The sequence below is a fragment of the Zosterops lateralis genome (genome assembly GCF_965231275.1).
Source record: "Zosterops lateralis genome assembly, chromosome: 13".
Classification (NCBI taxonomy): domain Eukaryota; kingdom Metazoa; phylum Chordata; class Aves; order Passeriformes; family Zosteropidae; genus Zosterops; species Zosterops lateralis.
In genome coordinates this window covers 9,974,140-9,990,240 of record NC_139773.1, presented here as the reverse complement: position 1 = coordinate 9,990,240, position 16,101 = coordinate 9,974,140, and the positions used below count along the sequence as shown (strand labels likewise).

Below are 16,101 nucleotides of genomic sequence, written 5' to 3'. Positions count from 1 at the left end.
TTGCATTAGTTGAACAATACGTAGTTGCTCAGTGCTTTTGTGTGGGGACAAACCCGAGTGCAATAAGAAGGACAGGCAGTTCAGTAGGTGGTACATGTCCCTATGAGTCTGTATTGAACCGGTGCCTCAGTGGGTACCGCGAGATGCTCTGCTGCTGGAGATAACAGTTAAGATCCTGGTCACTGTGGTCATTACACAGTTTGAACTCTGGTCCCAACACAGAGTTTCCTTAATTCTAGTATGCAGAATCCAGACTGGATGAGTTACAGTTTTCTTAGAGTTAGTAAATCTCTGCAGTTTTAAGATTTTCATCCATCATTATTAAGCAGTAAAACTTTTGCAATTTACAGATACAGTATTTTCAATTTGCAGATACAATATTTTTTGAGTTCTGTTTCATTCTGTTTATAAGATGCCTAATGAAAGATGCTAATTCAAAACTACTGATTATGCCCTGAATTTGAATACTACTACTAATTATAAAAAACCTTTTCTTGTGCCAAAACTAATTTAGCTAATCTGCCCCTGCATATCTTTTTGTCTTAAAGATATCGATGAATGTAGCACCATTCCTGGAATTTGTGATGGAGGAGAGTGTTCAAACACAGTTAGCAGTTACTTCTGCAAGTGTCCTCCAGGGTTTTATACAGCCCCTGATGGCTTAAAATGCATAGGTAAGTAGAGTCCTGTGATCAATAGGACAATAGGTGTTATAAAAATTCATGAATATCTAAAATGGGTAACAATGTGTCAGAAAGATATTTCAACTTGTGAACCTGAAATCCTTCTTTTATATAGAAGCACATCACGTGCCTGTATATGTATTCTGAAATGAGTTTTCCATTTGCAGGATGTTTCTTCTTTGCCCCTTCATTGAAACCTTCTCTTTTCTTTTTCTACTGCAGTTTTTCTGTTACATCATATTTGTTGACTTAGAACTTGTTTAAAGGTCTCCTTGGTACTGTTGCACTCATGTTTGTCTTCAATTTAGTTCATTTGATATTCAGCACTCATTTAGAAAAGCAAATTCACATTCCAACTGTTATAACCCTAATGCAGGTCTTTGTCATTAAAGGAAGTAATGTGATAAACTGAGTATGGGACATTTTTATGTGCTTTTATGATGTTGATGATTTGGCAGAGCTGTTCTCTCAGGCTTTCACTGTGGTAGAGCAGAACCCATCTTCCAAAGGCTGGACTGGGAACCAAAGAACTTTGTGAATGAAGTGACTGCCAGTGCAGTGCCAAAGCCCTGAAAGAACAGTGTTAGCAGTTAATGCCTCTGGGAAGCACACAGCCTGCTCTGGGGCAGGTCTAGTAGTAATTAATTTTTTTCTCGTTTCTTGTGCAGTAATTTATTTTCTCAGTGCCAGTGCTGAATTTTGGGCAAAAATCAAATGAAAGGTTTATTTCCTCAGTTTTAGCATATTTATTTAAAGGCTTTTACGCAGTGCCAGCACTAGGAACCAAGACAACATCCTGTGTTTAGTACCTTTGGTAGGAAATAATTTTTGAAAAAAATTGGAAAGAATCCCAAAATTCACAGAGATCAGTACCAAATAATACTAACTTTCCCAAGAGATCTGGAAGTAGTTTGAGTTATGATTCATTTTGAATGGTGCCATTCAATTTCTGCAGGTTGTAAGAAATAAACTGCTTTTCTTCCATCATCAAGAATAACTTTTCTGTAGATTTAGTCCATACCGTACACTTTAAATGCCAAAGGGAAGCCTTTATTACTTCAGATTAATAGCTTCTAAATTGCTATGGATCATTAAATCATTGATTGCTGCCGGTACTTAATATTTGTGAGCAAGATTTCTCTTTCTGTAACAAAAGTTTTCTAGAACTGCACAGCTTGCATTTGCTTTTTATTTTTTATGGTCACCACTCAGTCAGGACTGCCCAACGTTCCCACCCATGTCATATTCCTGCAGTTTCTCAGCATTTTTACCCCCTGTATTTGTAGGCTGAAGTAATTCAGCTAAAGAATTGGAGTTGTAAGTGATGACAAGGTATGATAAATAATATGTCAGACTATGAGCCACCATTGAAATTTTGGCTTCGTGTTCAAGGCAAAATGTGCTAGATGGGAAGCACCATCAATTGTCTGCAGATACTTTGGATTCTTGTCTAACATGCAGACTCCTACTTGCCATATTCACAGGGACAGAGCCCAGCTCTGTGTTAGTGCTGGGCAAAACATTTAATCTTGATTTAATTACAACATGCCTGTCTTAAGTGAAAAGTGTTAGCTGGACATGTCTGCTCTGTTAGAGAGGAGGAAATGCTTCTGAGAAATGTATCCCTTAGGGGACTCAAACTCAGCAGCACTGGGGCCAAATATCCAAAGGATGTACCAGGAGCTCCATTATTACAAACCTTAAAAATAAGAATAGACAAAACAAAGATAATATCTCCTAGAACTGAAGAGCAGAAACGAGAGCAGGGAATTTCATCCCAAGAGCATGAAGAGTGCAGTGAAGAAAGTTGCTAGCCCATACTCCCAACTGGCATAAGTTTGTTTGGTCCATGTTGCTTTTTGAGAGCCTTTTTTTTACATTTTTTCTTTTGAGAGACACATTTCTATTGAAATTTATTCTCACGGTGAATTTTTGCCTTTTCAGAAGACTATAATTTTTAGTAAAAACAATAAATACTAAAAACTGAAACAGATAAAAGTTATTTCCTGCTCTTCTTGTCCTGATTGGTGTGATTTTACCATTTGGAACAGAAAAGGAAAGGGGGGGAAAGTAAAAATAATAACTTCTGATTAGGAATATGGAAGTATTTGGTATTTTTCTCATAAACTTACTGGGGTTTTTTCTGAAAATGACGTGGCTTCTGGACACACTCTTATGCCTGTAGGTAGAGAAAGCTGTTTGCTGTGTGCTTATCTCTTCATGGCACATTGTGTACTTGCACAGACCCCGTGTAGATTCCTTTTCCACTTTCCATTATATTCTTAAATGTTTCAAAACTTGGTACTGGCCAAAATGGAGGAGGATGAATTATGAAAGATGACGATCAGGTCTGTTAGATGACTTCCTTCTTTCCATGCACCCCACCATCACACCAAGCAACTGAAAATCTCTCCAGGGGTACTGAGAATAGTTTCAACGCCAAGGAGTTCTATTTGATTTTTAAGATGGTAGATGAAGGAGTAAATATGTGTGGCAGTTTAGCTGGGCACCAGGAGAAAATGGAGAACCAGCAGTAGAACTAAAACCTGATATTTTGTTCTCTGTTTCAGATTTCCATCATATGATAGTATGAGTGATCTAAGTTTGGAAATAAAGGCCAACTGAGTCCTTTAGCTGTACTGTCAGTAATATCCATGTTTAGGGTTCCAGCTAATAAAAGGCAGAACTGTCAGACTCTCACAACATATCACTATATGTCAATTTCATCAAAATAGTAAGAAACTCCCCTGCTTTTTTATATCCACTTCTGTAGCTAGGAAACTCTGGAAAGCACTGGTACTGGGCAGATGAATCCACCATGCCCTGGTGGATGCCCTGGATAATTGAGGTACTGTTTCTTTAGGGAATGATGTCTGCTGTTGTAAGACTAGATCTGCAACTTTTTCCACTACATTTTGAGAACAAGTATTTGTATATTTTAGAAACAAACTTGGTCTGGTTTATCATGCAGTGTCAAATCACATTACAGCTTATATTGAGTTTGACATGATGTGACATATTGCAAAACTATTCCTCAAAGCTTTAGATGGTATCACAAGATTATTTTTTATGATTTTTTTTTAATCCCATCCACATTTTCTTGTCCTTCTCTAAGCTGAGCTAAGTCTAACAACAGTGCACAGAGCTGACTATATAAAATTTGGGTACAGGACATTCTTTGTACAAGACATGCTTACCCTTTTCAGACAGGAAGCCAACAGATCTCCATAAACAACAGTGCGATTGCAGCACTTAAAACTGTGTTGCTCTGTCTTGCCTGCCAGCCTATATCTTGTCAAATCACTACATGCTTCAGCTGGGGAAGCCATGACTAATGGAAAATGAACTAATGCTTTGTGAGCTGCAATGCTGTGAATTTATTGCTGTGTGCCAGTGCTTTCAAATCAAGACTTAATTAATCTGGTATGATCTTTAATAGAGATGACACTGCAATTTTTCTTTAGGGCCACAGAAGCATATGTTGTTATATACTGAATATATATGTTTTTACTGCATTTTTGCCTCTGTTAATGCATTGCTGCTCCGGATTTCACTGCAGCTTTCTCACAGGTTACACCTGAGTCAAAAGCAGCCTAAATATTGTCTAGATTTTTTTTTTGTTTTTCTGATTCTTGTAGTGTTGCAAGGGCTATATCATTGATAATGCAAATCACTCCAGAAAAACGGGACCTTTTCACTTTTGTGAAGGCCACATTCCTCATCGAACTGATGGTCACCCATCCATTTCCTTCTCTTGGCAGACGTGCGCCCTGGGTTCTGCTTCTCCACGCTGAGCAACGGGCGCTGTGGCAATCAGCTGCCGCAGCCGCAGTCCAAGATGCAGTGCTGCTGTGACAGCGGCCGCTGCTGGGCCCCCGCTCCCGCCGCCGCCCCGGAGATGTGCCCCATCAGATCCACCGGTACGAGCCCGCCCCAGCTCCCGTCAGCATGCCTGAACTCTAATAGCAGTGATTTCTGGTTTTTGGGTTTTTTAGCTGTAATGTTTTCATTTAAAGACTACACGGAATGGTTGAGGCTGAAGGGCACCTTGGCAGATTGTTGAGTCCAACTCTCCTGCTCAACCAAAGACTCCTGTGGAAGATTGCTCAGGACCCCCAGGAGGGCAAGCAGACAGAAAGAATTATTTGTTGCTAATTAGTGTTTTGTAGCCAAGTTATTCTGACCTTAGCTGCTTCAGATTTGTTTTCAACATCCTCTTCAAGATCAAATTACTTTCGCTAGACCCTTTTAATACATCCCTATTCCCTCTGCACTTTCATTCTCATTGGGAAACTGGGATTTCCTTCCTCATGACAACTTTTCTGAGGTGCCATATATTTCCTGAAGTTTGACATAGAAGATGATTTCTCTCTGCTGCCAAGGTGTGCTCTTCTTTATTGCCTCCTCAGATAAAGTATCACTTGAATTGAGAGAAGATGGTGAGCAGACTGTTAAACTAAGTATGAGGGAGTGGAGGGATGATGATTTTGTGATTGTTTGGGACTGGAGACCTAATAAAGTGCTTTAGAAAAGGAGAATACAAGAAATTTAAGAATTTATGGGAGCAGGTTAAGGGAGGTGCAGAGTTTATGGAAGAATGGGATTGTAACACTATAGCAGTGTAATGCTGAAAATATTGTCGGAGTTCATATATGGGAGTTTTTATTATCCTTGTTTTTAATACTTTGAGTGCAACTGCATAATACTGGAGCAGAAATCTAGAATCAGAACTGTTAGAAGACTTTCTGTCACTGTCTTATTAATAATATTTAAACATGTTAAAAGTTTAAAACTGTCTAGAATAATGCTAAAAACATAGTGCACTCTATTGATAACCATCTGAAATAGGAAGACTAGGAGAAATTTTTCAGTCTCAACACAGTTCTTGCTTTCTTCAAATACTTCCTAATTATTCATATCTAACTGGTGAATAAACTGGATGGAAAAGTAAAGTAATTTGGCCAAAGCTGCAGGCTGAGACGTCATGGAGAAGGAGCTAGAACCCAGGACTTCCTGACTCATAAATCCATGCAAGGTCTTCCAGATCATGGTTACATGCCACTTCTTCTTTGGTTTTGCTTCTGACCTGAGATATAAATTGAGACTATAAATTACTCTTTTAAAAAGTGCTTTGAATTTCTTTGAAAGGCTTTACATGCATTTAAGGTATTGCTGTCATTATTTAATCAGGTTCAGTTATTCCTTACTTAGCGTATCCTGAGAAAACAAGACGAGGAATTTAGAGCTGTTAGTGGCCCAAAGCCTCTTTAACTCTGAAATGGAAATTTACTGCAATATAAAGGGGAGCACTAGCTGCATAATGTAACTGAGTAGCTGCATCTTAAATATGGGCAGCAGACCCAGTTGCTACTACAAAATTGTAGCTACAAAATTGCTAGAAATTACACATGGAAATTAAAGTTGCAATAAAAAAGGCTTGCACTGTATTTTTTTCCTACCCCAGCGGGAATTGTTTATGTGGAATAACAGCATTTACCATGGACACTATTTAAAGACTAAAAGGAACAATAGAGGGAAATGCAGTGACACATGAAACAAACTGATCACCCAACAGCATTCAATAAATGCAAACATCATAATAAGAAAAAGCAGAACTTTAGGCTATGATGTTTGTTTAACAAATCCTCTGTGATTCAGGAAGAGCTTCTAATGTGTTTTACAGGTGGAAGCAGATATGATGAAAGTTGAAGGCTGAAATATCCAGCTTAGTTCTCCCAACATTTACTTTATTTTTCTGTTCTCATTTTTCGTATTGTTTCAGGAATTCATTAGTTTCTAGGTTTTTTTCCTCCCCATTATATAATTCCTCTTCCCTGTTGTTCCACAGACTTTAAATTTTGAAGTTCAAAGATACTGGCTGAACAAATAATTACTTGTGTGCACACAACTTGTGAATATGAATTAAGTCAGCTGGAATGTGGTCTTTAATTGTGATACTCTGTGTGCATTTTTTGGATCGCAAGTTCCAAACCCACACTCTAAAGACAAAAGAGTCATGGGCAAGAGGAAAAGTGGGGCAGTAGGGCAGATGCCACTAATAAACAATAGGAGAATGCAACACACTCAGCATAGACTGTGCTTAAAGCAAAATAGATCATTTTCCCATCGTCTGGAAAAGGATGAATACATGTGGATCTGACTTGGCTTCTCTTTGGCTACACTGCTTAGACTGCACCTTATTTGGTTTCTGCTTTTACTGGCAAATGTAATTTTCACAGGGAAATAGTGTTAGTGTATTCGTTTTCTAATTGGTTTTGCCTCATTGCTTATATTTGTATTTCTTTGTTTTAGGTGGTTAACTTTTAAGAAACCCAGTTGAAACTGGGCTTTTTTCCCTGTTCAGTATTTTTGTAACTTTGTGGCAAGCTTTCTATTAAATTAACTTGGGATCAAATCCAGAAGTCCTTCTTTAGGTAAACTTCACACTGAGTTCACCAAAGATTTTTGCTTGAAAGAGGATTAAGTAGATTAGGATCAGGTCCCTGACTCACTGTTCAATTTTATATCCAGAATATCAGTTCTGTTACCTTTTTACTGGCAGTCTTCTGACAAGTAGTGTTGAGATTCTGTGGATTAATGACTCAATTCAGAGAACAAAGCTTGTTACTATGAAGAAAACATATAGGCTCACATTTTCCAGATTATTTAAGGTTTGTTATTGCTAATCTGAAACACTGCAAAAAGGGGGAGAGTTGGATTAAATGGAACAGGCTGCAGGAGTCTAAAACAGCATTCATGTTTTCATGTTTCAGACGAGTATCGTAAATTGTGCACAGTGTCTGCTATTCTGCCAGCAATACCTGACCTTCCTCCAGCCCGTCCTGACATCATCCCTCCACCACGCATTCCTGAAGTTTACCCTCCTCCACATCCAGAAATCATCTATCCATCTCGGGCTCCACCGATTCATCGTAAGAGAGAAAGAAATAACCTCTCCTTGCACCATGTGCATTTAGCTTCTTTGAAAACATGCATTTCTCAGGAGCAGTGTGCTCCTTTCAGATGTTGGTGTCTTTTACTTACTTTATGTGGACATGGAGGCTCTGGATATCCTTTTAATCAGAGCCTGCAAGATACCTATGGCAAGATACCTAACTCATTAGTAGTGTTTTCTCTGAAGATAAGTTTCAAAAATTACATTCTTATTGTCTGTACTGGGGCTCATGTATTGTAGTAGTTGCATTGCTGTTATTTTAAGGCTGTTATGAGATTTGCTGCATGTCAGCACTGCAAAGTATGAATGGCTCTTTGACTAGGTTGTGAAAGATATTTACATTAAAGAGCTTGTCTGGGAGAAAGCAACTTCTTTCAGGTTGTTTTCCTCACTTGCACTTGACCAGGTAGGAAATGTACTGATCAAAACACTACTCTGCTGGACACTGAGACTGACCCAGGGCTCAGAAACAGCTATGTGTAGTGATAGACATGGATGGGTTAGTTTTCCCTAAAATAAGAAGGAAGTCAGAGCGGATTACCAATATAGAGCAACATACCAGTATAATATAGTCCTTTTTCTGTCTTTGCTCAGAGAATTTACTACATGCCAATGTCATCTGGAGTAGGCATGAGCCACCTGAAGTCATTTGGCATAGCCACATACTCTTTTGCAAGTAAACAGAAGCTGATTTTGCCTGAGCTCTGTGCAGATGCAAGCAGTTTCTGCTTGCACTGGCACCAGCTGAAACTATTTAGTCTTGATTCAGCACCAAGCTGAGCTAATAAGCCTAAGAGGCAAAGTATTTTAGCTCAGGCTGACACTGCACTGACGTAGCTGCACAGCTTCTGGTCAGCTGGTAGCAGGGACAGAGCCAGCTCATGCCTGCCTGCCAAAGACAGTATAGGCACATTCCCAGGGTTATCCCTGCCCTCCTCACTGCTATCTGGGAAAGTGAAAATAATGACCCAGTCTGCCTGCTCTTTGGTACTTCAGGCTTTTAGTAGAGTCCTTGCAGTGCCACACACCCAGTTTACCTCTAGGTATGAGCAGACATGGTCCTTTTTGGCAGGACAAAAGATGGAAACACAACCAGACTTGCCTCAATGAAAATTCCTGTGGTTGTTTGCTGTTTTCAAACAAATCTCTAAGAGTCAAAGTGCCATTTTCTCTCTTCCATTTCACTATGTAATTCACATTACAATAGAAGGGAAATGTTGATTTTCATTGGAAAATCCTGCTGAAGTTGTAGATTATCAGAAGCTATTATGATGACCTATTAAAATATTTTTCCAACTGCTGTTATTTCAGCAATCTTGCCGGTGAACTTGACTGACTATTGCCAAACATTCCGACATCTCTGCCGTAATGGACGTTGTATTCCCACTCCTGGGAGCTACCGCTGCGAGTGCAACAAAGGATTCCAACTGCATGGCAGAGAGGAATGCCTTGGTATGTGGTTTTCTGCTGTAAATCACAGAGGGGAATTTCATTTTAGAGAAAAAAACATTCTTCTCCAAACAATGTAATAACTGAGCTCTTAAATAGACAAGCCCCACCTCAAAAAAAACCACTCCAGTAAAGAGACTTTGAAGAACTGATTGATTTCAATGGCAAACTTATTTTTACAACAATTTTGCCTTTAAAACAGTATTTAACAAATCTTGTAACAAAATCATACAGAAGCAAAGATTTCTTATTTTGCTAACCTCTGACTATAATGTATTTGTTTGTTATTGAAAATGATCTCTTTAAATTGCTACCAGCTTTTTTGAGTATGCAATGACCTATTGTTAAAAAAAAATCATGAACTTAGGCTTAGTAAGATTTACAATTCCTCTTTAAGCTCATGAGTAGTATCTTGTTGGGCTCTTGAGACTTTTAGGTTTGGAACTCAGCAAGAGCGCAACGATAGAAGCAAGGATTAATTGTCTCTTACAGGCAAGATTTTGTTCTATCAAAATCTTCAGTGGAGCTGGGAATGTGGAGATGTGGGATTAAGGCCTCTACCTCTCACACATGCAATATCTTACTGAAAATTCATTTTTCCCAGCTCCTGTTTATCTTAAAACATGGGATCTTTTTGTGGGATCTCAGTGATGTTCCCTTTTCTTATGGATTGAAGGGCACTATTTCTCCGAGTACAAAATGATAAAATACCCCTGCAGGCAAAAATAACTTTCAGCCAGTGTGGTAATAAAATTGTATTGTCTGTGCTCCACAGATATTGATGAATGTGAAAGGAATCCATGCATTGGTGGAGACTGTGTGAACACCCAAGGATCCTACATCTGCCAGTGCCGTGTTGGGTATCAGAGCACAGCGACCAGAACGGAGTGCCGAGGTAATGGGCTTACAGCCACATCTGCTGTTGTCTATGTATCAGGAGGGAGAATAGTTTTCAAGCAACATTTAACAGATGGGTCAAATATGAGAGTTGAAAAAAAAAAAAAAAATTCAGATAGGGCAGCAGAAATTACTGACTTGCAGGAGCTGGCTATTCACAGTCTGGTTTATGAGAAAAGGCATTTTGTCTTATGCTAGAAGGATCTTGGCACTATTTATGGCTTTGAATAGAATAGATATTTTCTTGGGTTTTTTTTTAATATTAAGACATTGTTTTCTGTTGCTGCTTGAAGATCTCAAGGACAATTAAACATCCCTTCTTTGGAGAAACCCTTTATGTATAAAACACTAAAGAAGTTGGGGGAAAAGATAAAGCTTCCAGTGGGTAAATATAAAATTACACTGCCTGAGTGTTGTCTCTACTCACAGCCAGAGAAAGAAGTAAACTTAAATTACAGCAATGAAAACTTAGATATGGAAAAGTAGTGAGTGAAGCACTGGGAAGGTCTAGATGGGGGAGCCTCAGAATCCTTATTATAGTTATTTTGAAGATGTGTCTCAACTGTAGTCCTGATGGTCTTCATCCTGTCTTTCTACGGGAGTGGGACCACATAACTCCTCAGCAGTCAACAAACCCTCTGTCAGGGTTTTGTCACTCCCAGATTGGAGTAGGGATTCAACTGTAAGGTAGATGGATGCAGTCCTTTATAATTAAGGCATAATGAGAGTATTCTGGCAGAAGAATAGATGATTGCTTTGATATTCCATAAGAAATGAAGCATTTAAATGAAACAGGATGTTTGAATGCTCAGAGTCACAGCTTGTCTTCATATTTGGCTTCCTGCACTGAGTGCAGGGTGCAGAGCATGCACTCAGTCTGAAGCAGAAAGCTTCTAAAAACCCAGAAGAAAGCTACCTGTCTTGGTGTGCATTTTTTTCCTTCCTTTTCTGAATCAGAAAGGTGTTTGTGGTACAGAAGCCTGCTCTCCAGTCCAGGAGATCATGCAGAGCCAGCACCACTGCTGCATATTGCTGGGGAGTATTTGATCTAATTGCTGCCAAGCAGCCGTGTTGTGGAAGCATCTTCATAGTTCAGCTGACTGGTGGTGAGGGAGTGCTGAAGGGGAGTCTCAGCCGTGATGAATTCACTCATGAGGCATTTTTTTTAAAAGCTTTTAATTTGACTGATTCATTACACAAACACATGGTTGTCAGAAGCCCAGTAGCTTAATGGCATTTAAGTGTGGTCACTTAGCAGTTCCTTTGCAGTCGATGGGAGCTGTGCTTGCTTGACAGCCAGAGCAGAAAATGCTGTGATGTGCAGAATCTTGCTTTTCTAGAGGAATTTTTAGGACCAGTGTAGGGAAAAGAGAAAGGTTAGAGGGGGTGTATTTGGCAAAATGTACTTGTAGCACTGGTGCCTGCCAAAATCAGCATTTGCTGTAGAATTACTTTGCATGACTACTTTGGATGTTGAGATTTTATTTTTTTGCATGCACAAATGTGTCTGTGCTGATGTGCTTTTGGAAACGTATTCCTTATATCTCCCCTGAAAAACGAAGTCTCCCTAATGACCAGATGTTTATCTGTTCCTTGCTCTGAGATTCCAGGGAAGGGATTTCTCTGCATGATGACTCTGGTGACTAAACACTGCAGTCTGTATTGCAAGCTACTGATTCATCCCTCCTTAGGATCCCTTATAATTCTAGTAGGAGCTTGGCTGATTAAATATCTTAATTGGAGACATAGGTGAATAAAGTCACATTGTGATTAACGATCTGAACAAAAAATGAGTCTCAATTGCAGAGGAAAGGATATGAAATGGACCTCAACAGAAGGTGAAATTTTATGATGATTAGCTATGTATGTAGCTATTAAATAGCTATGTTCTTACTGTGATCTGCTCAAAATTTCTGACAAGAGGAGATCCAGTATTACAGGGAGATGACAGCAGTTTTGGATGTTTCATTGAGAGAGAGGGCTTTGATTTTTGCAAGCTTCTCTGAGGACTAAAAAAATGGTGATATTATTTCATTTGAAAATTAGAAATGTCAGACTAGTGGTGGGACTCTGATCAGCTGTGTGTATGTAAAGAACAATAGGATTCAGTAATAATTTTCAACACATTTAACACATCAGGTGCGTAACATACGAAACCAAAGAGCTCTAAAAATTAAAAGGCCTTGAGATGTGGCATTTCTACCTTTCCTAAGGAAGGAAGCTGGTGGCATAACTGAAGCCAGACATGGGTGCAATCAAGGGCTGGAAAAGTGGGGTGAAAAGGGACTGAGCAGAGAGGAAAATCACATTTATGCATTGCTGCTTGATGATGCTTGTTTAACAAATGAGGTTTATCAAGCCTGTACATTTTTGGTGGAGGGCTGCAAGCTGCTGCTGCAGTGAGTGGTCACTGAGTGGCTCGTGCCTCTGCTGGCCTGGTTGCTTGTTTGCAAAACAGTGATTTTCAGGGATTACTTAGGCTCTTCACAAATCTACCGTGCTGCTAAGAAGGCAAGTATAGGTTCACAATTTCAAGACAAATCAGTTCCCCCAGCCTAGGTGTCCAGAGAGCAGGGGCATTTGGGAGGACACCCTGTGCTCCACTTCTTCCTAAAGTGCAGCAATGCTTTTCCACAGAGAGGGTTTGGGGAAGGGCACCCCCAGGGTATTTGTGAAGCGTGGGTGCAGGATAGTCAGGTCTGCATGGGCTGGGTGTAATCTCTATGAGCAGAGTCCCCTGTGTGCAGGAATCTCTGGGAGATGGTCCAGGCCTTGATGGAGAATACTGAGCAATCTGAAAAATGTCTAGACAGTCTGTCTCAGCATCTCCTCTCCCCTCCTTTGGAGGAGAGGGAGAGCTGCCAGCCTCGTGTGATATCACTCTTCAGGTCCTCCAAAGCACTTGCCAAGCACCTCCTGCAGAGAGAGGGGAATGAGGATCTGATGTTTCAAATACAAAATAAGCAGGAGAAATTCTTCAGAGGTGGGAAAGTCTTGAACTTTTCTGTTATCTTACAAAGCAGCAGCAAAAAACAGCTTTCTCCCATCTTTCCTTAATTAGTTAGGTACTGTTAAGCTAAAGTTTAGTAAAAATATTTTAATTATAAGCAAAAAATGAAAAAAAAACCCACCAAAAATTGTGATTCTTGTTTGAGAAAGCTGCAGGGTAATGTTCACTGAAATTCTTTCACAGCAACTCGAAATTTCAAGTTGGCAAACATTTTCCTCTCCCATAATGTTCAGTTACGGAAATCAAAATACGTAATTTTTCAGGTGAATACAGTTTCCATGTAGGCTTAAAAATCTAGGGGAAGGGCAAATGGGAAAATTCCTCCTGAGTATAAAAAGGAGTCCCCCAAAATGTTATTTTTTTTCCGGTTGACTTTCAGACATCGATGAATGCTTACAGAATGGTCGTATCTGTAATAATGGACGATGCATAAATACTGATGGCAGTTTTCACTGTGTGTGTAATGCTGGCTTTCAAGTGGCAGTTGATGGGAAAAACTGTGAAGGTAAGACTTTTCTGAAGCTCCTCCATATCAGTAACTACAGTTGCAAGAGGTTGTTCGCATCAATGAAAAAGAAAAGGACCCCTGGAGAGGGGGAGGGAAGGAACAAGGAGTTGGATATCCAAATACCTTTTACTGTTTCTGGGAGGGCAAGTAAAATGTCTTTTGCAGCCAGTTGTGGAGCCTTGGCTTGGCAATCCTCAGTGGGATGTCTGTCCAGCAGGAGAAATCGCACATACCACTATCACAAAATGCAGTTTCTTTGATGGGAGTGGTACATTTTAAAACATAGCACAAGTCACATGCTGCCTGATTTTACTGTGTGTTTAACAGCATGCTTTATGGGATCTTACTGGGCGACTAGCAATGTGGTTTATGTAGATGCAGGCTGGTCTGACCTATAAAAATAGTTTTAACAAAAATTTGTAAACATAATTGATGTGTTCCTACCTCCCAGACCTTTAGTAAAGGGGAAAAAAAGAAGAATGTTCTTTATCATGCTTCCCAAGGCCCTTGGGAGGGTTCCCAATGATCTATTCATACGTTAAAAGAATTTCAAGCACTGTTCTTAGAAACATTTTTGGCAGAATATTATCTCAGTGATTCAGCTCAAAGACTCAATGCCAAAATTCCTGGTTGGGATAGATACACGATTTTTTTTAAAATCATAAATTATTTTTGTCTGACTTAGCCTGTAAGTAAAAAGAAAACACACTATGTCTAGAAGTGTAATTTCTGTCCAAGACAGCTGCAATATTAAGGAAAATAGCACGATTCTGAATATATTGTAATGTCATTATGATCCAGTGATTTTATGTGCTAGTAGTGATTCTGTTAATCCTTGGTAGAGACAGACATTTTAAGACTATTTTTCCTGACTCTTTTTTAGATACAGTTTAGCACCATAAGCTGCTTTTAAAATATCTTATTATGGAAGTACATTGACTAAATATATTTGGAAATTAGACTATTCAGGAAAAAACTCCCTATTCTGATTTCTTCCTTTCCCACCAAATACCATGTGCTAATAGTAATAAAAACCAGGACATCGGCAGTCTGGTAAAACATTTTTAATTCCATTGCATGTGCTGCCAGAATGTCTGTTGCATCCACTTATGAAACAGTTTCATCTCTGGCATTGTAATGCATTGAGTTGTATGCACATACACTAATCAGTAAAGACCATGGCATTGTGCCATACCTTAATGTAACTGTGTGTAGTTCTTTAGATGAAACTGGTAAATACTACAGACTTTTTTTTTTTTTTTGGATGTAACATCCAAAACTGATCTCATCTGCGCCAGGACGAAGTAAAGACTGAGAGGATATAAAAGCTTACTCAAATCAAGCACAGAATTCTCTGTACTTGCCTTTTTTCTTCTTTCCCATTTTGTGAGTAACTATGCAGGGTTCAGAATAACATTGTCTGAGACCTCCACCTTTTCTTATTTGACTCCTGCATGATATCCCATTGGGTCAGAGGCTGAATAATGCTTCTATGAACCTATAATTAGTAAATACCCTTCTCTATGGCCTGTCATGCTGAATGCAGGAAAGGGGCAGGTTTTATTTTAAGTGGAAGTTGAGGGTAGCAGTGCCCACAGAATTCATGCTTGAGCACAGTGCTGGGAATTCTCCCATACCATAAATCTTAGACTTGTCTACTGGAGGTTACAGAAGTTTTCACTCCAAACCCAAATGTTCACTCCTCTCCCTTCAGGTCTTCTTAGTAACATAAAATTGTATTTACATTCCAAACAGTAAGCTGTTTCTAACCTAGCTTCTATTTAGATTAAGATTGCAAACCCTCTTTAATTACATCCTTTCCCACCTCTTGATGGCTTTTACCAACTGGAAGTTCTTAAGCTGTCCAGTTTCTCATCTGTTTTTTGTTCTCTTTGCTTTTTTTGGATTCATTCCTCTTTATGTTAATGATTCATTATGAAAAATGGAGTCACTGCTTTGACACATCCTCTAGAACAGTGCAGTATATCCCATCATATGTTTCTGATTATCATTATAGCCCTGACAACTAAGAGAAGAATTAAGGTTTATCTTTTGGATATAACCAGTAAGAGTTCTTATGCTTGAACTTTATGAGCATTATGTCTATCATGTACATTTTCAGATATGGATGAATGCAGCATCAGGAACATTTGCCTCAATGGGATGTGCATCAATGAAGATGGCAGTTTTAAATGCATTTGTAAACCAGGGTTCCAGTTAGCATCTGATGGACGCTATTGCACAGGTAAGCACAATAAATTATGGGTTCCCAAAACTTGTGAGTCCTGTCTCTTTGGATAGCTTCAAGAATAACCTTATTTCTTTACAGTGATTTTTGGGAACACTGGGCAGGATTCTCAGCAGATATACTTTTTTAATCAGCTGGAATTATTTGTCATTGTGAAAGACAGTATTCAGTCTTCTCCACATTATTGAGCAACCACCCCAACCAGCCAGGGGGAAATATTCTTTGAACAAGGACTACATGAACTGACCTACTTAAACTCCAGGGTTTTTTTGCCTATGATGTCTTCTGCAGATTGGTTCCAGTATATCTCACATTTTGTGTTTGGCCTTTGAAAGTAATCAGCCTTTGGCC

At 39.2% G+C, this 16,101-nt stretch overlaps 1 protein-coding gene across 1 annotated transcript in view; it reads left to right on the top strand.

The window, feature by feature from the left end:
* The window catches only part of FBN1 (fibrillin 1), a 142,470-nt gene that overhangs the window by 57,906 nt on the left and 68,463 nt on the right, over window positions 1–16,101 (top strand). Inside the window, exons 8-14 of the mRNA XM_083870574.1 lie at window positions 549–674; window positions 4,445–4,603; window positions 7,457–7,615; window positions 8,950–9,090; window positions 9,863–9,982; window positions 13,374–13,499; window positions 15,625–15,747. Of these exons, the coding sequence (XP_083726700.1) occupies window positions 549–674; window positions 4,445–4,603; window positions 7,457–7,615; window positions 8,950–9,090; window positions 9,863–9,982; window positions 13,374–13,499; window positions 15,625–15,747 (954 nt within the window). The remainder of the gene's footprint in view (window positions 1–548; window positions 675–4,444; window positions 4,604–7,456; window positions 7,616–8,949; window positions 9,091–9,862; window positions 9,983–13,373; window positions 13,500–15,624; window positions 15,748–16,101) is intronic.